This window comes from Trachurus japonicus, chromosome 21 (assembly GCF_045865225.1).
Source record: "Trachurus japonicus isolate A0001 chromosome 21, Traja_1.0".
Taxonomy (NCBI): Eukaryota; Metazoa; Chordata; class Actinopteri; order Carangiformes; family Carangidae; genus Trachurus; species Trachurus japonicus.
In genome coordinates this window covers 14,412,324-14,437,844 of record NC_140927.1, presented here as the reverse complement: position 1 = coordinate 14,437,844, position 25,521 = coordinate 14,412,324, and the positions used below count along the sequence as shown (strand labels likewise).

General features: G+C 39.7%; 1 protein-coding gene across 3 annotated transcripts; it reads left to right on the top strand.

Annotated features, from left to right (window-relative positions):
• Nucleotides 1-838: 838 nt before the first annotated feature.
• Nucleotides 839-23,619, top strand: ikzf2 (IKAROS family zinc finger 2). 3 transcript variants are annotated; one of them, XM_085765004.1, is made up of 9 exons: nt 839-1,072; nt 2,425-2,507; nt 3,881-3,927; nt 9,851-9,952; nt 13,934-14,125; nt 15,178-15,345; nt 18,893-19,030; nt 19,431-19,562; nt 20,309-23,619. In XM_085765004.1, exons 3-9 carry the CDS (start codon nt 3,900-3,902, stop codon nt 21,115-21,117), a joined length of 1,569 nt encoding a protein of 522 aa, XP_085621130.1. In that variant the 5' UTR covers nt 839-1,072; nt 2,425-2,507; nt 3,881-3,899; the 3' UTR covers nt 21,118-23,619. The 3 variants fall into 3 exon arrangements, with proteins under 3 accessions (XP_085621130.1, XP_085621129.1, XP_085621133.1); XM_085765003.1 differs by lacking the exon at nt 839-1,072 and adding an exon at nt 2,000-2,215; XM_085765007.1 differs by lacking the exons at nt 839-1,072; nt 2,425-2,507; nt 3,881-3,927 and adding an exon at nt 9,053-9,077 and having other exon boundaries at nt 20,309-21,347.
• Nucleotides 23,620-25,521: the final 1,902 nt, after the last annotated feature.

Below are 25,521 nucleotides of genomic sequence, written 5' to 3'. Positions count from 1 at the left end.
GTCCTGAGAGCACAGCACCACAACTTAGGGAAACAGATGCAAATACACATTCATCTGGCTTATTAAGAAACATAATAATTAATAAACCAACAAGTCCTCCAACCTTACAATAATGAGTCAACTTTTCCAGCCTTCCGATACAACCCATAGGAGTTTATCCTGCAATTATGCCCCATGGTTTATGTTATAAACACCCAACTGTAGGCTACTGAGAGCAGCATCAAAATGGTTGTTTCTCTAATGAATATGGCGTGGTTAGATTTAGGCACTAGAGGTATAGGTTTAGGAAGAGAGCATGGTTTGGGATCGGCTTGTGTCCACTGGAAACACTGTAATTTGTTGTAGGACTGAATCTGTTGTGTGCTTGTGTATTTGCGTGTGTTGTAATATTTTTTTTGCAGTGCATGTGCTGTCAAATTCATGAAGATGTTTTTTGAATTTGCAGTGTGTTGGGCTCTCTGGGCCACCATACAGTAATAAGTCATGGTGCATTCTTCAAAATACAAAATTACTCAGTGTTATTCTAAGAATAGACTACCATAGCAATTAATACACTCCACAAATGACTGCAATCTAAGCGAGTAGCCTAAATACATAAAATAATAAATGCATATAGCTGCAGGATATATAAATAATGCACTTAATGCTATACGTCCTTGAGTCCATTGTAATTCTTAAATACTTAAAGTTGTGCGACTTCTGTTTGGTCGCCCGTTGTAACCTGGCTACAGCCAGAGATAAGAGGCCCTAACCTAATCGATTGCCGAGCAGAGAGGGAGACTGGGTCCACACTCTGTGATCCGTTTCTCTGTGTCAGACCAACTTCCCAGAATAGCAACTCGGCTGGGTTGTCTGCGCTCTGCTCTGCGCTGCTCCGGAGGAGATGGAGGAGGAAGTCAGTGGTGGATCTAATAACAACTGTTGCTTTTGTTGCCGCTGCGGAACCAAACTACCGTTCAGTCCGCGCTGCATGGCGCATGTCGCGCTAGAATGAAGTCTATTCCAAGCCGAGACATTCAGTCTGGATCAATGTGCAAGTTCATGGGGATTCATAAACTCCAACGGGTTTAAGGTAAATGATAAAAGAGAGCGCAAGAGACATAAGTGCATGAATCGGTTTCCTGTACTAACCATCATGTTGCCGCTATTTTATGGCTATTGGACATAATTCGACTATCAATAGGCTACCGCCGCTTCAGACCTGCTAGAGGCGCATGTCTGCAGCAGAGGCAGACAAGGAGCGTCTGTCTGATGAATGGAAAGCCAGACGGGCTCTGCTGTAGACTGCGGTGATCGGGTAACCTGTTGAATTGTAGCTGTCAGTCAGCGTCAAGCCACGCAGGCAACGAAGCCAGCTAAAAAAAAAACACATACACATACACAACACGAGAAAAACAGCGCGTTGTCACATTATCAACAAAACTCGCTTTTGCGTTTTCTTTTCTTTTTTTATCCTCTATAAGCAGCTGGTGGTTATTTCCAGAGATGCTCTGTTGCCTGCCAGGTAAACGCTCCCTGTCCTCCTCACTGTCTCATCTGTCCGCACATCTGCAGAATAGAGTTCACCTCACCTCTGTGCTGCTATTAATCCGGCAACCTAAAGTCACGTTGTAGACAGACTAGGAAGTGGTGTCAAAGGTGTCAGGCCTGTCAAATGAGATAAAAGGGGGGTGAAGGCATTTTTATGTGTTGAATTTCTGATGGGAAAAGTCGCGCTGTAATGCCTGCTAAAAGGAGGCACTGGCTGTGCACCATGTTACCCACCGTTTAATGTGCCACTACATCACTATCCCCCCTTTTCCGCAGCAGCACTTTACAGCGCGCGAGAGTCTGCCGGTAGGACCTTGAGTCACATCTCCACAATAGCTTTTCAACATCGCCTGCCCACGGATTTCCAGTCCTTTGGTTTTTGAAAATAGCTTGGCTGCTCCCTGCCACTATGGCTAATTCCTTAGGAACCGGTGGATCCAGTTTGATCCATCCCTCTCTTTCTTTCCCTTACCAACTTGTCGAGTCTTCCCCCTCCTTGCTGTTCCTACTGTAAGAGAAAGAAAAAAAAAAAGTTCACCGTGAACGGCAGGGCTAGTCGGTGTGAGTGACTTCTGCTGAAATGTCGCAAGTTTGAATCAAGCGTGTGGCGAGATCGGTGGGTCGAATGTAGAGTGGAAAACTCGACGGGAAGCGCGCAGACGAGGCTTTTACGCAGCAGCCACCTGTAGGATTCTTTAAATGCACTCCTCCTAAACTTTCCTCTGCTTCTCTGTACTTTTCTCCGATGACTTTTGGCATGGCTGTCACGTTCCTGTCACTGGACTGTTGTTGAAACCTGTTGATCTTTAAAAAAGCTTTTTTTTTGTCTTTTATAACGCAAGATCACTGGATGAAATAGGTCATTTTGCCCCCCTTTTTTTTGTTTCTTTAAAGGGAGGTGGAGACAGCTTACCACCCCCTCCCTCCGTCCTTGACTGAAAGTACCAACTAATTTTGCACAGAGGAGACACTCGAAGGTAATTATCTGAATCAAACTTTTATTCTATGTATTGCATTTTACTGTGCTGTTTTGCTTTCATGTTTCACTTTTAATTGGAGCTGCTGAGTAGTGTATCATAGCAGAAGTACAGCTTTAAACTAATGCTTTTCCAACTTGCTGTCACTGTAACCTGGCCAAAAGTTTCCTCCATGGTGTAGCTGCTGAGTAAGGCTCATTTAAAAAAAAAAAGTGCTACTAGCTTTGATGTTATGATGACCTTTGTTTTACAGTAAACTGGTATTAGGAGATATAAATACTGATGTGAGACATTCTGCATTTGGCATGTAGATGTTTTAATTTAATGACGAATGAGCTGGGCTTTCTTGTTCTTCAAGGAAGCCTGAATCTAAGCTGTGGTAGCACAATACACATTTGTTAAGTAATTAAACTCAATATACACACGCTTTAAAAAGCTATGAAAAATAAAAAAACTTGTAATTCCAACATTTCCAAATTCATTAATCATAACATACTTTATAAGATCTTCTACTCCACAATAACAGTGGTGTTAGGGGTAAAGATAAACCCAAGCGTTTAGGTTTGCCTTTTAAAAAACTAAGACTGAGAGGCTATAAGTAATAAATGTCATATTTACAACTTCAAAGGTGACCATTTGCTGTGGTGATTGTTTGGTCAGTCTAATTCCAGTTCGAAATCTACAGTCGAAATGTAGCTCATTGAAATTTCCGTGTTTTTCACTTTCAAATTTTTAAGCCAAGTTCTGTCACTGTTGGGAGTTAGTTGTATTATTTTCTATTGCCCTTTTTGAATGGGGGCACTATGGCTGATGTAATTGATCGCATAATTTCGGCCTCAAACAAGGCTTGATCTCGAATAAGACTCATGTATAAGCCATAATATCATAGAATGCCGACAACTGAAAGAAAACCCCAACTATAATGTAACTTTGACTGTGACAAGAATGTATTTTCTGTCGAAAACAAGAAACCAAAACTTGGCCGTTGACACATTTAAAATAGTTTAGTGTAGTGTGCTAAATATATACACGAGACTACTCTAACAAGACATTTGCACAAACCATAGGCTCTGTAATACAGCTCTGTACACTGGCATTCATGCATCTGGGGCTGGTAAGCATTTGTAAATTTGGGTATTGATGTGATTTTACAGTAATTAATAGTTTTCTGGCTCTCTGGTGTTTGCATGAATACTTGATGAAGGTGGATCCTGAATGTGCTCATCGTTGGTGCATATCATGACACATAGCTCAGGCTGCACAGCTTTTGTTAAAACTAAATAAATCAGGAATAAAGCCATGCATTTGTGCAAAAAGCTCTTGTATAACATTGACTTTAAAATTACAGTGATATTTGGTCTTGTTCCCTGCAGCACTCCCAAAGCACTTGAAATGGAGGCTCCTGATGGCTATTGTGCTAGTAAGTCCTCGTACTATTCACACATTACGATCAGTGCACGCTGATAGTCACTGCCCCACACTTTATGACAGTTTATACAAAATATCAAGATGGGTGACTGTGTTTTGTGGTACTGATGATGACGACGATGATGACTGCATCTACATTCTATTATGCAATTGTGGCTTTGATGTTATTCATCTCTTTTGACGATGACATTGTTTCCACCTCTTTCACATAATGTTGATACAAAAAAAAAAATCGCAATCACAACAGTGTAAACATTTAAGGGATTTTCCCCCAGTGCAGCCCTTTTCCTGTTCAGCCCTTAAAGGTATAGAAAACGATGCATTAGCGACATCCTGTTGAAAGCAGCAGATACTGGATATGCACTTTGTGGTGCTCCATTGCCCTTTGTTGGTTTCCTTTGGGCAGGTCTCTTCAATATCTTGCCTGCCCTCCTTATATTTTGCCTTGGTAAGCATATCTAAAAACGGATGCTATGTTGTTGATGACACCATTCGGGACTTTTAGGTCTCCATTGGGGGTTTGTGCTTATAGGAACACTTGGCAGGCGGGGTAGGGGTGGTGGCGGAAGAAGAAATGGAAGCTCTTCCCCTCCTTGCCTGTCCGTGGGTCGATTCTGAAATGATGGTTTTGGAACAAGCAGTACCTCACTGTTCCATTAGAATGAAACTGCAGAAAACACTACTTTTCGCAGAATCCGACCATTTTTTTTTCCTAATTTGCTCCCATGTATTTTAAAAGGCTCAACATATTAATCAGTGGATTGTAACAACATATTTAGGTCAAATGTTGTACTTGCTGTGACACCCATCATAATCTTGCACATGCATCACTACACTCTCCTACACAATACAGCACCCTATTTCACTTACGCTAACTGCAAAAAGATGCATCAAATTTCATACTGGGGCGTCATTTAGCGCCTCATATGCATATTCATCTGGTATAGTCCTCGCCGCAACAGTCCCGGTTCGATTCCACCGGTGACCCTTTGCTTAATGTCATTCCCCTCTCTCTGCCTTGTCAATTTCCTGTCTCTCTGCAGCTGTCCTATCGATTAAAGGCATAAACCCCCCCCCCAAAAGACAAACAAACAAAAAACTTTTATATTGAGCAATATAGAAACACATGCAAAGCCATCATCCATAGAATAGAATAGAGTAGAATAGAATAGATCTTTATTTTCTAACAGGGTAAATAATTGTCTTAGGCTCACCGACACAGTTGTCTTCTGTGTCCATGATCATTAATTACACTAAAAACAAAAACCGCAGTAAGAACACACTTTTCTCATCCATCCTTAAAAAAAGTCGGTTTTGTGGTAAGTAAATTGCTTTTGTCATATAGCTTTGTAGCTTAGCTTAACTTTTCTCTAAAGATAGCTTCAGTAGTTTCACTATAATGATGCTTTATGTAGGTGGTGACAATTTATATAAATCGTGCTTGTGGAGTCAAAAGCCCTACAAATAGGGTGGAAAATATATGAATTAGTATAGCTATGCAGGAGGCCAGAGCTATTCTAATTCATATTTGGTAAATACTATTGAAGTCTATAAGAGAGCGTTACAGTGTCTGTGTCTCAGACTAGTGGTATGAGAAATACAGCCTGACAGTGTATAAAGATTTATAAATTTGTAGTTTTAATGTGTAAAGAACATACACATAAAGAATAAGCCAATGTAAAATGACTGCTATTGGGCCGACGAAACACAAGGCTATTACCTGTAAATGCACCATGGTTGGATATGAGTGCACTGTGTAGCCCAAACAGCAGCAGGTACAAGCTTTGTGGTTATGAAGGCCATTAAATAATCTAGAATTTAAGCAGCCTTCCTGTCTAATCAACAAGCTTTACTTTCCATTTAACACCTTCTTACACTGTTATTCACTACTTAACCACGTGAGCTGTCTTTGTCAGTCACTCTCTGTCCTGCAGGTCATCACTCTCTCTCATGAATTTGACTTTTTCATACATTCAAAACTTCATTTCTCCTTCTTTTTCTCACACAGAATAACACGCTCTCACGTGCACTGTCATTTCATTTCACATGCTAATTGTCACATAGACACATCATCATAGTAGTTCACAGGTACTGTCACTTCTGAGAAATTAGATATTTTCATTCTCACTGACAGACACCTCTCTGCTTTAAAGAAGATAATGGTTTCTCATTCTTGCTGTTGTACTGTTGACCAACAACATGTCAACCATTTATCCAGGATAATTATAAAGTTTTCTTATTTCTGCATGAAGAGAATTATGTCCATTCTTTCTTGTTATTTATTATTTTAAGATTCAATCAAATTCAGATATATATATGTATATGTACATACAATGCTATAAAACTACATTACTACAGTACTACATATTATAGTAAAAGTAAAGTACAACTAAATCATTTGTTAAACATTAAACTAATTAAGTAGTGTAGTACATCAACTTCTGACACTGATAGCCTATGCCCTTGCCTGATGCTACCCTCTGTTCATCATCCAGTTATCGCACACTGACATTTGCCTGAAAGCACTGTTGTATACTCTGTTGGTGTTTTAAACAGGAAAAAGAGTTAAGTGTAATCTAGTTTGGTTTTCTGTTTTTTGCTCTAATTTGATGGCGGTGGCTTTATAGGACAAACAGGTGCAAACATCTACACAAATGTCTAGTGGTAGCAGACTGAAAATGTAAAGCATATTAAAACAAATGAGCCGCATGAGTTGGTGTATAATTTCAGTTGAGCAAAGTTTCAGGTGATCAATGAGCCTCTAAATGAAACTAATCACATTTCCTGGGCTCCTGCACAATAATCGGAGAGGAAGCGCTGGGTACAGTATCATTTTAGAAACAAAAAGAAAAAAAGTTTCTTCAAAGCCCTCAGATTGCTTCACATAGGTCTCATTTTGTAAAATGCCTTATTTAACAAATTCCATTTCCACATGCGCTAGTAAGTGGTAAAGAGTGGTGTTTCTTTCAAACCATGTTTGACCCAACATGAATTGCACACTCTCTGGCAAAGAAATTACACTACAGCTAAGAGAGACCATAAAAGAAGCAGGATACAGATTTTACCGTATATGCTTTTTTTTTTTACCAGCTGTAAATTGGCAGAGACATTGGTTAGTCCTGCCTGTGAAGCCAACTATTACATATATTAAGGTAGCACTGTTAATAATGTAAGTATTACCTACTGTATATTAATAATTCAAAGCTTAAATGGTAATAAGAGTAAGGTGATTGTGAAGACTGTAGAAGAAAGGTGAGATTATGGTCCAGAGACAAGTCAAAATCATCTTAATGGAAAATGAAAGTTTTTGCTGTCCTTCCATTGTAGCTCTACAGCATAATTCTTATGGATGAACCTTAACGAGTTATTTACTAGCTTTACTATAAGCTCTTCATTGCTTTCACTTAACTCTTGAAATCCACTCGGCACCAAAGTTAAGGTTAGCTACCTACAGAGATGGTCTGTACTGGGTTTCTCTCTTCTCAAGGTCACCCCCGCAGACACAAATTTGGATGACCACAAATAGAACACACCACAACGCTCTCTGGCCTCATAATCAACAGCAGGTGCTTCTGTAATACTTGTGGAATAAGCTGGTGATGTAAAACTTCTCCTTTATTCACCAAATTAATTGACAGTATTTTCAATACGACATTTACGCTTGTGCATGAAACGCATGCACGTGAAAAGTAAGCATTAGTTAACCTACATATGTGCAAATCTGATTCTCATAAATCTGTGTCTGACGGAAGGTTTGGGGTTTGACAGGAAAAAACAGCTCCCAGACAGTGTTTGTCCAGCAAACCAGAGTTGTTGCACCAGAAAAAGACTCTTTATCCAGTTTTACACAGTTAAATATAGGAACTGTGAAACGTGTTTTGTGTATCTTATTAACTTGAACCATAACAAGCAGGCAAATAGATTTTGACCTTGGATTATAGTTGTTTTCTGAACCTTGTCATACCAGATCATTGCTGAACCTAGATATAATTATAATTACTTCAGCTGTTCTTTTTCCAATAAGTTGTAAGACCAGAAAATGAATCAACTCTTATTAGATCCCACAGAGGATGACTTGAAGTGTCTTGAAGCTATGTGTTCATTAGGCGTCAGTGATTAGAGTCAGCATTTTTATTACTCCTACAAGTTTCATGTATACACATTTGTTCCTTTCCATTTGCCACGACATTAAATTATCCCAATTTGGTGCAAAGTACCTTTCCCCCAGCAAGTCGCGACTGCTTAATATCCTGATCTTACTGTTCATACAGATTTGACTCAGCAAACGCGGGGCACCAACGCAGAACTTTGATTCAATGCAAACATGTGTGTGGTATAGTGGATTTTTAATCCTAAAAGCTGATGACGTGCCAGTCATTTTTTTCCTCACATCAAAGGTGTGTGCGTGTGGAAATGCATGTACTTCTGTACTTCAGTCATAGTGTCGTTGCATTTGAGTAGTATAATCAATAGATGATATAATTTATTCTTTCTTCTCTTCAAATGTTATTCTTTGATGCCATTCTTCAGGATCAATGCATTATTTATGAATGACTATGCCTCATCAATTTTATTTTAATATTTGACCCATATTATTAATGTGTGAAGAAATTTCTCTTCACCCACCCGATTAATTGAAATTAACATTAAATAACACTGTCTTTAAGTCTCTAATAATAGTTTCTTATTTTAGGGTTATTATTTTGAACCCAGGTAGCCAGAAATGATTATTGAATGTAAGGTAGTCTAGTCATGGTGCTGCTAGGCAGCTGTCAGTGCCTGGTAGTAATGGAAAATCCTTCATGACAAATCTGGGCCACTCCTGTCTCCAGGACAGCACTGCCAAGGGATAGCCAGCGTCAGTCACCTGAGATTTCCTCCAACCCCAACCTGTGCAACCTGAGCCCAGGCCAAGGGATTGTGTCATGGACATTGTCTCCCAGTATCCCCCACTCAGTGGGGCTGCCGCAACAATGGAACAATACCACACAAGAGGTTGTCAAATTTAGAGGAGCTGTCACAACAAGAAGAGATCTGACACAGATTTCTTTTTCATGTGTGAGGGATCATTGTAGGCATATTCAGCAGTGACAAATTATAACAAGGCTGTCTTTGGCGGTCTCGGATGCAACATGCACTGTAGCACAGCTCTTGGATTTTTTTTCTGGAACTTCAGGTATAGCTGTCGCTCCATCAAACTGAAAAGCAAGAGGCAGTCTGGAGTCATCATAATGCATGCTCTCTCCGGTCTTGTCATAGTTTTTATAGGCTTGAGGAAAACCTTTAATTGTGCTGCTGAATGATGGCTCACTGTGGTTCCTAAGGGATCTGACACCTGGGTCAGCAGGGGTGTTTGGCTGTTGCCACTGCATTGTTGTAGTGACCCTGACGAGGCCGGGGTGTAAGGGGATAAGGGATTGGTTTGCTCTCCCTCTAAGTGGACACAGGGCTATCCATAGCCTGTGTTCTGTACAGACTGCTGAGAGGATGCAATCTGATCCACTTTTGCTGGACATTAGCATCCCACAGGTGAATAAAGACAGTTTAGTTAGTTGCATTCTGTATAGTGAGACCATTCAGATTAGGCTAAAGAAGATAGAAAAAAATATTAAGACCTAACATAAGTCTTAGCTAGGAATTTGATCAACTTTTTTAATTTTCCATTTTATCTGTCTACTGTAATTGTGGCTAGATCAAACATTTATCAGTTTAGGTATGGTATGTATCATCACTGTAACAGTGTATCAGTTTACAGCAACAACTGCTTCTCACTTGACCACATTAATAATTTTCTTCTTCCTCATATTGGCTTTTGAAACAGTTTTATGATTCTTAGTCCTTGACTTTTTCCCCTTGATAACAGCATTGTGTTTATTGTATAACTACAGTAACTACAGATTCTGTTTGTCTCCCAGGTAACGGCAAATGCTCTCCTGGTAAGGAGAACTCGAGAATGTTGGCGGATATGTCAACACCTAATGGACAGACAGTTCCTCAGGGTCCTAATTCCCCCAATGGTGAGTGCTCAATCAATAGAAACACATTTGTGTGATCTACTAGGAACAGCGACAATATGTACACATGGCATTTTTTCTTTAAACACACACTGTTCTAACTAACTAGATCTGTTCATACTGACCATTGTGTTTTGCTCTTCTTTCTTCATGTGGAGTTACTCTTTATGAGACCCCACTCTTTTACAATAAAAGCCTCCAGGGAAAGTAGGATTACAGTGTTTCTCCCATAGTTGTCTCTGTCTTGGCTGAATCTAAATATAATACAGACATATATATGTGTATATATTGAAATATTTTAGCAGCTGCATGTTGAGACAGTGGCACTGTAGTAAAGTTTATGTCAAAAATATTAAATTTTCCTTGATGAGGGCACATACACATCCATGTCTCAGGTGCAGGTGCATTGCAAAACATCTCTGTTACTTTGTGAAGGAGGCTATTCTTCTTTACAAGTCAAATATAAATTAGAGATGAAAAAGAGAAATCCAGCCTTTCAGTAACGCATAATGTCTATGTAGAGAGATAGAGTTGTCAATAGCAACCACGCAGCAGAGATGCCCACCGTAACAGTTAGGGTTAGTGTTAGTGCTGTACAACAATGTGACAACCAATAAAATGACAACTAAAACAATTAAATAAAATCAGGAAAGGCTTTCCGATAAAAATTAGTTTTAAGGAGTGATTTAAAACATAACGCTGATGAAGCTGAATGTCCTCCGGCGGATCATTCCAGAGACTGAGAATACACAACACAGTAGGAGAATAAAAAGAACTGTATGTGTGAGGTAGAATCGCCTCTTTCACATAGCATATAACAAGTTCAGTGTCCTGTCTCGTCTCGTGCTGTGGACCACAAACTGAGTGAAGGTGGGGAGAGTCTTGTCTAATTGAAATCCGTGCAGATAGAAAAAAGCACTGGGGTGCAGAGTCTGGTGTCTCAGAGTGTGGATGATGGGTTAGCACAGGAGGGGATGTAAAAAAAAACAAAAAACAACCATTATAGTATGTGAGAGCCCCTCTGGAATGTAGTATAGATGTAGCCCCTTGGTTTACAGGTATAGGCTGCCAAAATGTTTTATCCTGTCCGCCTAAACCATCTGAGAGCTGAAAAAACAAAGCATTCTTTACACAAAAAGATTTACTAAAGAAAATCTTAGAGCAGATTGTTTAACAGTGACATATTGCCCCATATTGTAGCATATTGCTCTTGGCGGGCTGTACCGTAAGTGTTGCTTGGTCCCTTTCAGCCACAGACGCCTCAGATTAGCTTCAGCCATGTCACTGTGAAACAGCAAAGTAAGAAAAGGGGAAACTCAACAGACAAGGGACACGAGTGAGAAAAAGGGAAGCTCGTTTCCCACAAGTTAAGAGATACAGGGAGGTGGGCTGAGTGATGGTTTTCACAGGGAGATACTCTTCACCGATAAGACCTGTTGTCATTCTGGAAGTTGCCTAACATGATTTGACATTTGAGGTTTTGTTACAAAAGAAGGGCTGCATCACATCATCTGTTGAAAATGAACATTAAAGGGAGGGTTTGGGTTATTTGACGTGGGGTTGTGTTAGGTCGTCATGCATAGTGAGTATGTTACCTATTCTCTGTTTAAATGTATGTGTAAATGTAAAGTCATGTAGAGTACTTTCAGTGCATTATCTTACCGTCAAAACAGATGAAAGCTGAGATGTTTCTGATTCACTCAGCTGACTTGCGTGGTTTTTTTGCGTAACAGAGTGTTCACTGTAGGTGTGCGTGTGCATAGGAATACGGTCATTCAGCAGTTGAGAAAAATGCAGTACCAAAGAAAAGTGCTGTAGACAGGAAGATACAGTAGCACACTGAAAGTATTCCACATTAAGCATACATTTAAACGGACCCTGGATTGTTTCTTGATGTGTCTTTTTTCTGCGGGTCGTTGCACACTAGCACATTGCTCTGCTAGTGTATCCTGTTCCCTGCTGCCTCTCCTAACTGGCAGGGTGCTGATCTGAATCTACTGCAGGTGATACACTGACTATTCCTGACTACCTCACACAAACCCACGTCAAATAACCCAAACTATCCTTTTAAGCGTTGTCAGATTTCAGTGTCAGCCTCTTAAACAAGCCAGCAAGAAAACTCTCAAGCAGTTCTGCTGTTATTGTCAATTATGTCTGGTAATAAAGGTTTAAGAGTAGAATTACACCCCTTGGGCGAGCTGACAGTTTGGATGGTAAGATAACAACAGAATGTCTTCACCAACCTTTCAATCAATTGTAAGCTTTACCTCAGATTCTCTGCGTACTGTGGAAAATGTAATTAAAATTACACTATAAACTAAATGCTGCTTTTGTTGTAGCAGCCTTTTAAAGTGTATCCTCATCTGACCACCCTGTGCTTCCAACTCTGCCACACTGGCGAGACAGATGTAAAGATGTGAGGAGCTGAATAGCAAGGACGTTCAGGTCTGCTCCGTGTTGCCAGGATACAGCTGTTGAAGACACCGGTATTGCTTTAAGTGTTGTGCACAAACTGTGGCAATGGAAATATACAGTAAGTTTAAAGAATGTAGTTGCTTTGTGGAGATTTCTCTCTATGGTTGGTAACAAAAAGGAAATGTTACCTGAATTACTAAATTTCTTGGAAGCAGCACAAAGCCTGAGGCGACAGTTGAGGGATGCTATCAGAATGGAGGCTTTAGTAAAACAACCACACAGTGATTATTGTCCCTGTAAATCCCAAAACAAGATCATCAGGTTCAGTAAGTTTGGCGTTTATAGTTTTTTTTTTTTTTCTGCACTCCCTCTCAAGCCCCTTTCACATGTGTTTTAACCCATTAGTAACATGGATGAATTTTTCAGGGTAGAATTCTCCCCAAAATTTTGATGGCTCATTAACTCAAAACCATAGAAATCATCTGTTACAACTGTACCCGGATTAAGTATCAGAGTAAAGTCTTTTTTTTTTTACTTAAAAGGAAACCAAATTGTTAGAATTCAAAAATCTGTTGAAGCCCTGTGTTTAGCATGATAATTGTTTTGATGATGTTGAAAATTACTCATTTACAATAATTATGCAAAAATAAAAAGAGGAAAAAATATATAATTAAAATGATGAATTTGATTGTGCTGCATGCGTGTGTAAATGTCTGGAGACTAGACAAAAGAACTTTCCTTGTGTAGCTGCTTTGTGACACTAGTTGAGTTCCTTGGGGGAACAAAAAAATTGCAAATCTTGTTCATCTGGTTGACTGAAATGTTTACAATATGTACAATCCAAGTGATTACTGGGACCAGAATGGGGGAGGCTGAAACTGGGTGTAGCTGTGATACGTGTGCATGGCTATGGACAGGATGGTTATTTTTTACTAATTTCTGACTGATAACCAGAGACTCCAAGTGGTGAATAGTTTCCCGCCACAACCACCCACACATCCACACACCCATGCGCGCATGCACACTTTCACACACTCACACACACACACACACTCACACTCACACATTAGCACACATACAACACAATCTTTTGCCCTTGTCATCCAGCCAGCCTCCCATTGCTAGTCAGGTGCTTTAAGCTGCAGGGCCTCTGACACTCCCTTTCTGCCCGAGAACAGCCAGGAACCAGACCAGCCTGTTCCTCTTTCTTGCTCCGTCGCCATGTCTGTCCATCCCAATGTTATCTACACTGAGTTGTTAAGTCACTAGGATCCCACCAGCTAGATTCTGCACAGCTAATCCACTCGAGCATGTCTGTTTCCGGCCAACCCTTTTTACCTCCAGTCAACCCAGTACATCCCAAGATGCCTCATCTCTGGCCTTTACAGTTTACAGCTCCGTTCTACAGAGGCTGCATTAGCCTCCAACCCCAACCCTAATCTAACTGACCAAGGGTCCGGTCTAAGTAGGCTGAACATATGGGTCCTTTCATGGCTTCTCCATAAAGATACCATATCTTCATTTGACACTACAAACTACAAAAGGATTGCTGTTATTTTTGTTTTGCAGAACTGACAATTAAGCAAGAGGAAGAAACAGTGGAGGAAGCTGACAACAGAAGCCCAGCACTTGAAGAAATAGGCCACACAGGGGAGGAAGGAATAGTATTGGAGGAATCCATGACTGGTAGTCCAAGCAATGCACAGGATGGATTATCTGGGCCAAATGCGACTGCTGATGCAGGAAGTCGACAACCAAATGGTATTGATCAGTGTATTTTCAAATGCCATTATAGTTACTGTCTGGTATAATTGTAGCATGATCATACACAATTGTATGTGTATGATCTTAAAGTATTAACAATCCTAAGAATTAAAATCAGGGCGGGATGTAGTTTCCCGCTCTGTAGTGTGAGTCAGAAATCATTTACCCTTTTCTACAGTGGGTGTGGAGTACTCGCTGCTGAATTGTTTTGGTTTGTTTTTTTGTTGAAAGACAATAGCTTAGACATGGAATTATTATCAGGGAAAAAATATCCTTGGAATCCCCCACAACCTGTTCCAGCTGACGCCATGACTGCCCTGGTTGTCACAGCATTGGGATCATATTTCTCTTTTCCATCTGGCTGTAGATCAAAAGATTTGCCATTAGAACTGAAGACAGTAATGGCTCCTTTGAAATCAGGAGCATACTATATCATTTCAGAATAAATACATGCCTCATCCATTCCTATGGAAAACATTGCATGCAGCCTACTAAGGGAAAAATCTACAAACAGATATAGCATAGTCAGTTTTTTCACTAAGCCTTGTAGGTATTTCTCCAACACCACTAATGTCATCATAGAGATAACTGCATTAACATTTCAAATGATTTTTTTGGAATCAAGATAAAGTGGGAAGAAGATGCACATTAAGTGAAACTGTGTTTTATTTTTAACCAGTTCATTGATGTTCAGCTGAATTCAGTTTAGTTTGGGTAATTGTGTTGGACTAATAAATTAGAAAATAAATTAGACCAAATTTATTTTCTAATTTATAAGTGTGTCTGTTTGTTTTTTCTTTAGTTGATTGTAGTGCAGTTCACTGTAGTTCATAGTAACAGATAGAAAAGTAGGTTTAGTGTTGTTATAAGAATTTAATTGGGACAGTTGTTATCTTCATTAGTAGTCAGCTGTTACCACAGTTACAAAAACAGAAAAGGTAAGAGTTCAGTTAGGGGCAAAAAAAAAACTGTTTACAGGGTTGTTGAAACTTTCTAAAACATCTTCCACGATGAGTGTGGTATTGACTTCCTGTGCCTGCCTCTATCAGGTGACAGGCCATTCCAGTGCAACCAGTGTGGTGTCTCGTTCACCCAGAAGGGAAATCTGCTGCGACACATCAAGCTGCACACCGGTGAAAAACCCTTCAAATGCCCCTTCTGTAGCTATGCCTGCCGGCGACGTGATGCTCTCACTGGTCATTTGCGCACTCATGCTGGTAAGGCTCCTCCTCGCCCTCTTCTCTTCCCTTTTTACTCATTTACCTCTCTTACCCAGAAGAGACACTGTTAATCAGAAGTGCTTCACGGATTTAGAAAAAAAACACTTAACCCATTATGCTTTTAATGCTTGTCTATATTTATTGAAGAGATGGAATATTTAAGTCAGACCCTGCTTAAATATTTTATTTACTTGAATACTTGCCTGACTTGTCCACTCTCTACTCCACTGCTATGTGCACATCATCATCTCAGTTTTCTTCTGGCATTAATGTAGGAACCTTGAGAAATTCTTCTTCCTTTCTTTGTTAATAAGTAATATAAGGTTTAAAATATACCTTCAGAAAATCAAACCATTTTTATATACTGTATATACATCCATCAGGAAGAATGTGAAGGCCCTTGTCTGGTTCAGTTTAATGACGGTCTTTACGATACATGCCATTTTTCAAAGGAAAATCTTGACAGGCTTTGTAAGTCAGATATTAGCTCAGATATTTCTTTATGTGACTTGTGTCTAGTGGTGTATGAGCTAGCAGAGCTACAGTGGCCACAGTAGCCATACATGTACATGCTGGTTGGTGACACTCTGTCATGTATTGTTGCAGTGTTTTTTTTTCTACTGTGCAGAGTGTGTGCTTTGTGGTTATGTACCAAGGACATTTTGTTGCTTAGTTGCTTGACTCACTAAGGAGGAAATTATCTGTCTGTTAACACATGGGAGTGTTGTATCTCTCTCAACTGTAACCCACTTTCCCTCTAGAGAGGATGTGCTCTCCCCTCTGTTGCACCTTTGAAATTAAGGTCAGACAATACTGTCATTTCTACCTGTGATGCCCCCATGGAAGTTACTCATATAGTTCTGTTTTTAGTTACTGTCTATGTTTGGATTCATCTTTTGTGTTCGTAATTGCTGACGTAATTGCAACTGAGGGACTTATTTTACACATTTCCTACTATCAGTTTGTCCAATTTTTTTTTCTCACTTCCTATATTGTTCAGATGAATTAGTTTTTCACATCCCCTAGTTTATACTGTAGAATTATGAGTAGTAAGTTATGCCTGTCCTGCACATGGGAATATAACACCCAACTCTTTTTTTGTATACATATGTATGTATTTTTTATGTACAGGGAACGACTGCTCACTACTCGCTAGTGTCAGAGTGCTGCAGAACTGGCAGCTTTGGCCTGCTGCTCTGCCAGGAGGAACAGGTGTAGCCAAAAGAGGGAAATAAAACATAGATAGTGAGGTCAGGCAAGTAAAACAAGAGTGTGAGCCGGTGAGGAAAAGTACATCAGTACAAACAGCCTTGCATCTGGCTGCAATCCCTAAAGCCAGATTAAATGTTTGAAGACGACATTTTACTTTAAGGCACATTTGATGATTGAAATCATGTCTTGAGAGGCAAATGGTTTTTACATTTTGTAAGGCAGATGATCTAAATTCAAGTAAGTTCCCGTTTGTCAGACAAACACAATCAGTCAAGTGAGTCTGAGTGGACCATTTGCATGAATAAGAATAGCAGCTGAAAGGTGGATTCATCAGGTCCATCCAACATCTGCACAAGGCTGTGTGGGTGGTTATATAAATATGAAAAATTAAGTCTGTGTTGTGTGTGTGCGTGACAGTGTGTGTAGACATGAGTGGAGGAGAGCAAGGGAGTGATACTGTTGATTGAGCACTGCCTACTCTGCTGTTTAAGTTTCATGGCTGGAGAGCAATGTTTCCATGATGACGTTTCATTTAGAAATTACTCTTTGACTAGAATGAATATTACTGCAATGACCTTGCAGGTACACATGCCCACACCTTAATAATATTGAAACCCTTTGTCACTAGCCATCGCTTTTTTATCTCTTCATACTCAGAATATAATGATGAAGAACCCTAGTTTCGACTTCTGCTGATACAGTGTCATTTATAGACCACAAGAGTACTGAATGACAGATACAGCAGAAAACCTATTATCATTCCACATCACTCACTTGCAAAAAAAAAAACTGCCTGCTGATGTAAGATTGACCATGATTGGACACGTCATTCTGTAACAAAGTGGGTTTTATATCACTTGCTCAAACCAAGACACAGTCCAGGGAAAACAATATCACATTTACAGCTAAAGGAATATTCTGTTCTGAGTAACTTGTCTTCTTGTGGAACATATACGTTTTAAAAGTTTAAACAAACAACAACAAAAAAAACTTAATGTCGACCTCTACTTATGTTCACGTGTATATGACCTACCTCTTAATGTGTGTGCGTGCGTGCACACGCCTTTGTGTGTGTGTGCGTGTGTGTGCGTGTGTGTGTGTGTGTGTGTGTGTATCACAGTCTTCATGCCTCAGACTGAAACAAGCTTGGTTTCTCTTTTCTCACGGTGTCAAGAAGAGCAGTGGATCATCAGCACATCTTCTAGTAATACCTGTCACTGTTATGTCAGTGAATGTCTCACTACAGTGCATTACTAATGAATCAGGGGACTGAGTTATGAAGTCTTTTTGTATGGGGACCAGATCGGTGTGTGCCTGCAAAGGATTCACTTTAATGCAGTATTTGCACATTTTCATTTACCTCAGTTTTGAAATGGTTTATGTACTTCCGTAGTACAAAGGTGGTGACAGTGTTTACCTATACGCCTGACATTTATTGGCCACTGTCTAAGCTGACCATTATTTCTGCTGATCAACTTGATGCAATGTGCCTTTGTGGCAGATATAACTGTTTGTAAAGGCTGGGGTGGCATAGTGGTTAAGTGGATAGCAGCAAAAATGTTGTGGGTTTGAACCCCGAGCCATTGGCCTTTCTGTGTGGAGTCATCATGTTCTCCTTGTGTGGGTTTGTCTGGGTACTCCGGCTTCCTCCTACAGCTAAAAGACACGCACTCTAGGTTAACTGCCGACTCTTAAGTTGCTGCAGGTCTGAATGTGAGCATGTGAGGTTGTTTGTCTCTGTATATCAGCCCAATGGCTCCAGCCGCCCCACACAAACCAAATGAATAGCTAGTGGATGAATGGATCATTATGTCCAGTCATTTATACACACACCAAGATAAAATTTCAACTGATTCATTGATCCATTTATCAGGTGATAAAGCCAGATGGATGGAATGACAGATGTGTTGATGGCCTGGTTGAGATACATGTAAAGAATATTGCCTCATCTTTCCACTTGTCTTGGTAGGAAGGAATTGAATAAAATAGAAATGGCACAATGAATCACACTCCACCTCCATAGCAGTTTAACATTGGAGTTAGTTTCCTACCCCCACCACCATTGGATGCATGATCAACTCTACTGTGCCACAGTAGTGGGAGTTATCATTATGAAGTGTTTGAACTGCAGACTTTATGGTGCAACTTTCTGTATCGCCCACAATGTTTCAGTCTGGCAGCAGTTGTGTGGAATCCTCACACTAGTAGTGGAACATCCATGATCTCAGAGGCTCACTTCTGGTTTGCCCGCACCACTGACTGTTCACAGTATTTACTATTACGCACTCTGCGTAGTGACTGAAATTAACACACTGCCCCTCTTCACTTTTAGTTGGCAAACCACACAAATGTAACTACTGTGGCCGGAGTTACAAACAGCGGACATCTCTGGAGGAGCACAAAGAGCGCTGTCATAGCTACCTGCAAGGTATCGGCTTGGACCCATCCGCCAACACTGGCCCTTACACAGGTAAAACATATGACTAAATCTGAAACCATAACAATGAAGGTGGCCTAATGTGTGGGGGGAAGTAGTACAGTGTAATGAAATACATTATGAAATTTGCAGTGTTAGCACGTAGCCTACACCTTTTTAAATGAGTGGACAGGTTTGTGGCTATTTGCATATTTATTATTAGTGTTCATGATTTTGTGTAACCTTTTAATGTTTGCCTATAATTACCAAAACCGCGTAAATGTTGTGCTTAAATTTAACTTCCTATGCAATATAAAGAGTTTTGGACAAACTGAGATTATGAATGAATTTCATTACACACCCCCAAAAAGTGACCTACACATTTGCCTAATGTCACCACCCAAATATGTTCCTGCCCTTTTTTTTAATTCAGCTCATCTCCCAATCTTTGAAGGTGAAGTACCTAAAGAGCCACGGCCCATGGCTGAGGCCAACACCATGGCGACTTTTGATCGGCCGCCTGTTATTGAAAGGCTGCACAGCAACGTCGGCAAGAGGAAGAGCACCACCCCTCAGAAATTTGTGGGTGGGTATTCCAACTGTAGGCAGACAATCATCAGTTTTATCTACTTATATAATATGGAGATAGAGCACTGGACACTTTGCAGGAATTTGAGAATCCATTCATATTTTTTTTCTTATGATCTTAGTTTGACTTTTATGCTAACAGAAGATAGATAATAGAATTGAACAATGCCATCTCATGTAACTCATCCCCTCAGTGTTGCATCATACAATAGTAAAAAAAAAACTATCTATCTCACAGTGCTATATGTATGAGCACAGATTATTTTTTTCTGAATTTGGTCTTATTTACCACACTATTAGAAAAAGAGGTTGAGCAAGCTAGAGCGAGCGGATGACTTAGAGGCAAGGAAATGTTTTTTCACTTTGTGGTTAGGTACACCTGTAACTTTGCCATTGCTCTTATCGAGAGAAAACAGCTTACCGCATCCCTGTTCTGGAGCAGTAGTAGATGGATGGGGCTTTCCGTACGCAGAGAACATCAAGTACAAAATATGAAAAACAAGTACAGAAATATCAGCAAGATATAAGTTTGACAGGCTAGAAAGGAAATTTTGAAAAGTGAAGCCATGCTCGTATGTGCACATTATCTGTCCCCCTTGTTTGAAGCTAAAAGGAAGTGTTTCCATTTTTTTTTTTCTGTTGTATCTGTGTTTATTATGTTTTGTATCTCGCTACTTGATATTGGCATCTTCCTGTTACATCAGTTTATTCCACACATTCATAGTTTTACTCTATTTCATCCAGGTGAAAAGATGCCGCGCTACAGTTACCCTGATGTAAACTTTGAGATGGGCCTAAAGTATGAAAAGCAGGCCGAAATGATGCCGTCCCACATGATGGACCAGGCTATAAGCAATGCCATGACATACTTGGGATCTGACACCCTTCGGCCCATGCTCCACCATCCAGGTCCACCTCTGTCTATGGCCGACGTGGTGCCCATGGTCAATCCCCTCATCCATCACGTCTTGCTGAGCCAACGAACAGAGCGCCCAGGAAACTTTGACACACTGGCACCACATCCACCTCATCCGCATGACTTCCCCAGCCATCCAACCTCAAATGGCCCCACTGCTGTAACCAGGCAGGGCAAGCCACCCCAGTCAGGGCAGGATGAATCTCCCAACAACAGTGGACTTGACTCTGCTGACTCAGCTCGCAGCAGCCCTCAGGAGAGGTCAGGATATCATGGGAGCAACCTCACTCATGGCCTTAGGTCTCAAGCAAGTCCAGCCGTGATATATTCAGGTGAGCGGGCGACTACAGCCTCACCAAGAAGCGGGGCAGGACTGGGGGCGGGGCTGATGCGAGTGCCCACAGACAGGCCCGCGAGCCAGGAGGGGATGCGGGTGTTTGGGCGAGAGGGCCAGGAGTTGCGGGCCTTCCAGTGCGAGCACTGTCGGGTGCTCTTCCTGGACCATGTCATGTACACCATCCACATGGGTTGCCATGGATACAGAGATCCACTGGAGTGCAACATCTGTGGTCACCGCAGCAAAGATCGCTATGAATTCTCCTCTCATATAGTCCGTGGTGAACACACCTTCCAGTAAGAGGATGGGTAGGAAGACAAAGAAGGGAAGGAGCAATAGCTGGATATCGATCCTTATCCCCAGACCTCTGAGACTGCACAGCTGAATGGCACTGTAGACAAGTGTAGCACAATCAAAGACTTCTTTTTAAGCTACTTATTGTGAATCAGAACAGATTAACAATCATATGAAGGTATGGGCCAAAGATACATTTTCTACATATTTAATTAATAATTAAATGTAGAGGAAGGAAGGTAAGATTTTTTGTTCTCCTAAAATGTTTGAATGATGTAACAGAGCAGCTGTCTTTTTTTTTCAGTCTTACTTGGAAATGGTGAAGAAAAATAATAGTTTTATTTACACTGGATAGGATATTACAACTAACACAGAGGTGAATGGTAGGACTTAAGTCTACAATCCAAAAAATACCACTCACAGATTCTGTCATGATAATGGCACGTGGACAGATGAAACGAATGTTTTCCTAAAAGATTCAGATCATCTTTGTTTGAATTATTCTGGGTATTGAAATTATGTAAATGACTTGCTAAAAACTGAAAAGAACATAATCATGCAAAGATTCATGTTGAATATGCCCACTGAGCTTTTTCTCTATAAAGCCATCGCCACAACCACTAATTCTCAAGTAGTTTCCGCTAAACAACAGTCCAGTGGTGTGTGTATCTGGTGCTGTGTGTTCTAGCTGCAAGCAATTTGGTGTCCATTGGACATGATTGGACTTGGTGCCAGTAAATCACTACCTTGACTCTAGTTGTTGAAAATAAACAAGGTCTTGAACATAATTAATAAGTCTCAATACAAGTAGCAAATCAATGTCTCAATAAACACAAACAGAAACTAGTATTATAGATCACAATTTGTGACACAATTATGGTCATCATAAACTTTTTCTCTACAAAATACTACAGAATGTAACTAAATATTACATGACTTTCACTGTGTTTTATAGCTAGTTTATACAACTAATTTGAGAAGTTTTAGCTGGAGCCTAGAAAAGTTGACAACTACCTCTCAACAACCACGTTGTACCATGCAGCTGATGTGGCAGTCTTCTGATGAATTTTGACATATTGACTGATGTTATTATATTAGCTTATTTTTTCCTACCAAAAACCATCAAAAGATTAGTGGCTTAGCCACCAGTGCCTCTCTAATTATCGCTGTGTGGAAAAAAAAAACTTGTGTACCACCAGCACACATCAACTTTTTGTTGATGCTTTGTGAAATTTGTAATTAAAAGATTTTACACACATGAAAAACATGCACACATGGATCCAATTTTGTATCAATCTCTGTCGAGTGTAATCCAACCCAGTATGCATATTTCTTGATAGAAACAAGGAAAAAGTCATGTTGTTTACTAAAGGAGGAACTATAGTGAATTTGGTGTTCATTCATCCAATGCATTTATAGAATATGCATTTTAAATTGAATTATCTTACACTTGTGGAACACTTGATTTGACTCTCATGACACTGAATTTGGTGCTTGTATTAGGATTTATTTCTCTCCATTGTAATCAGCCTCGATTCAGTTTGCACTTAAAAGGTAGAACTACTGATCATGAAGTAAAACCACACTGGTGGGACAAAGTGAAGCTTTTCGTATAAAAGCTCAGTCATGGGCATCTTTTTTTCCTACAGGAAGTTTTTAAAACCTGATGACTCATAGGTTGTGTTGCTTGCAGTGTTAGCACACAGTTCCTAAACTTTGAATATCACTCTCTGTTTTAAAATGGACCTTCACTTTGACAGTCTAAAATGGCAGAGGTTGGCAAAGTAAAAAAATCTAGAAGTATGATGATCTGTGGGAATGGATATCACTGATGTACCTCACTTAATGCTTTAGGCCTTTAGGTCTTTTTGATCTAATCCACTTTGCGATTTAGGACAGATGGGTCTGTGTGTATATAGTGTAAGTGTTATTTTTATTTTTTTTGTGAGGCTTGGGATCAGGGTGAGGTGGGGTCTGCATTATTGGTGCTGTTTTCTAGCACGGTAAACACATGCTTATATTTTATATGCTTATATGTGGTTTTGAATGCCATCTTCCATCCTGTTTGTTTGTTAGGACAAATACAGGGACACATCACAGGGGTGCATTTACACCTTAACCGTCGCCTTGCATAGCTCAGATTGAACTGCATCTAAAATTCACTGTATTGTGGAAAGCGTGTTCTTCATTTGGATGTCATGCAGGTTTCCCACTGTAGTGTTTTAAACCTGATCTTGTTTGGATCAGGCTGCTCATTCTCTGCTCCTCAAAATTACTATCGCACACACGTCTTAAACTTTTTACTTCTTACTTTTTGCGTTCATGTTGCCACTTTCATCTACAACCTGTTACAGAGGGAATCAGGAAGGTGACAGCATGCAAAGTGAAATAAGTTTGGTTATTATTGCACTTATTTCAGTTACTGCTGTTGAAGGTGTTTCCCAAAACTGTAGCATTCCGATCACTTGTGCAAACCCTTAACATTAAAAACTCATGTATGCAACATGAAAATGCTGAGTAGCGGATTTTAACCTCTAGATCACTTGTCTGTCCACAGAATGTTGAAGCATTAGAGATTTTGATCCATTAGGCCAGTTGCATCTCCTTCACAGTTACTGTCTCTGCCTGTGAAGGACTGAGATTATAGGCAAACTGTGCTTTGTACAGTTGGCCATGCACTTTAAGCAGCATGGTTTGTCTGTTGTTACATTAAACTGTAGGTGGAGTGGAAAGCCATCACTGACAGAACAAAGGTTACTCTTAAGTTTTGAAAGAACAATCTTAGAGTTGCTCATTGGAGCTAATTATCCACATAGGTTTTGCAACATATTCTTTTTTTGTTGTATCAGTACTCCCCAGACTTTTGGCATTATCAATTTCTCCCAGGTCATAAACAGGTGATGATTCTCAAAGGTTAAACTCAGTGATCTATTCGTCTGTGTTAAATACTTGTGATCAAAAGGCAGCTTTTTTCTCTGTTTACATGTTGCTTCTCTATTGCGCAACTGGTGCCCAGCTAGCATAAAACGCACTGTCTGTAAAGTATTGGCACTGGGAATTGTTTACACCTCGCAGCCGTGATATTGACGATACATTCCTGTACTATATTCCTCCTGTATATATTTATCATCTGAAAGCCTTATCTGTTTAGACAGGGGTTCTTTTAAAACAGCATATTCTTTTAATTATCCTGTGGTTAAACATAAGTTAATGCTATACCCTGAATTTTTTTTCCGTAATTCCCTGCACAGGGAGTGATTATAAACAGATCAGAACTTTTTATTTTTTTGCTTTCATTTTAATGTTGTAATAAGAACATCTTTAGTTGTACACAACTTCTTAAACTGAAGCAGCCATATGAACAGAAAATGTAAGGAAGGAAGGTCCTGTGTCAGCCCTCCTAGTCAGTGAGGCGTTTACTTGAAAATCTAAATCATTGGTATTGTTTCAGACTGTGGGGATGTGTTTTGTAGATTTTGAAAGTGAGTGTGCTAAATGCCTATTTTTCTGCTGAAATGTTAATGCAAATAGTTTTGTGAACTTTGTGTGTGTGTTTTTTTAAGTTGAAAAATGTTTACAAATATGTAAAAGACAGGGTTCAGGTGAATTGTATTTTTTAAGAAATAATATATGATCGGTGTATATTTTGGCACTGAACATTGACATTATCCAAAACACGTGTGCTGAGTGATCATCTCTCATGTTGATAACAACTTTCTGTTGTGAGGGCTCTCAGGTATTTGCATCGGCTGTGTATTTTTATGTCCTAAAATATGTGACTTATTTATCAGAAAAGATGAACATTAATTGAAATTCTTTGGTAATTTCTCTTGACTTTAATCAGTCCAGAACTGAATGTGGTGAAGGAAGTTGGAGGATTGTTCAGCCCTGTTTTTCAACGTCAATGACAATACATGAAGACACACTGCTGTGAAGAATATGATGTATATTTTTGAGGCATGGGTTTCTCTCTATTAAAGAAATGATTTTACTGCCTTTCCTGTTTTGTGAATTTTGAAACAGGAAGTGACACGTGTTATGTAGTTTTCTTCAAAATATTCAAAGTGTATCTTACTGGAAATTAAAAGATTTGATTGTGAAGAAGAAAGAAAATATACTGCTTGAATCTTGTGGACAACATGCAAAGGCATATGAGGAAAAAACAACATTACTCAGTTGAGTGAGAGGCTCAGACAAAAGTACATTGGGTGAATTTTCCACTTAAATTAAACCAGACATGGGTTATGATAATAATTTTGTATAATAATATTTAACAAGGTAATTTTACAATATATACATTTAGTCTTTAAGGTTTTTAACTGAGGAAACTAGCTATAAAACACATAATGCTTGTAAAATTATCTATTTTTCATTATAGAATAAATTGTAGTAAACCTACTGCACCACACT

Coding starts and splice junctions, on each gene's coding strand:
- ikzf2 (XM_085765004.1), top strand. CDS start 3,900: ATGGAGGCTCCTGATGGCTATTGTGCTA. Junction 9,953..13,933: donor GGGTCCTAATTCCCCCAATG/GTGAGTGCTCAA, acceptor TTTGTTTTGCAG/AACTGACAATTAAGCAAGAG. Junction 19,563..20,308: donor CACCCCTCAGAAATTTGTGG/GTGGGTATTCCA, acceptor TATTTCATCCAG/GTGAAAAGATGCCGCGCTAC.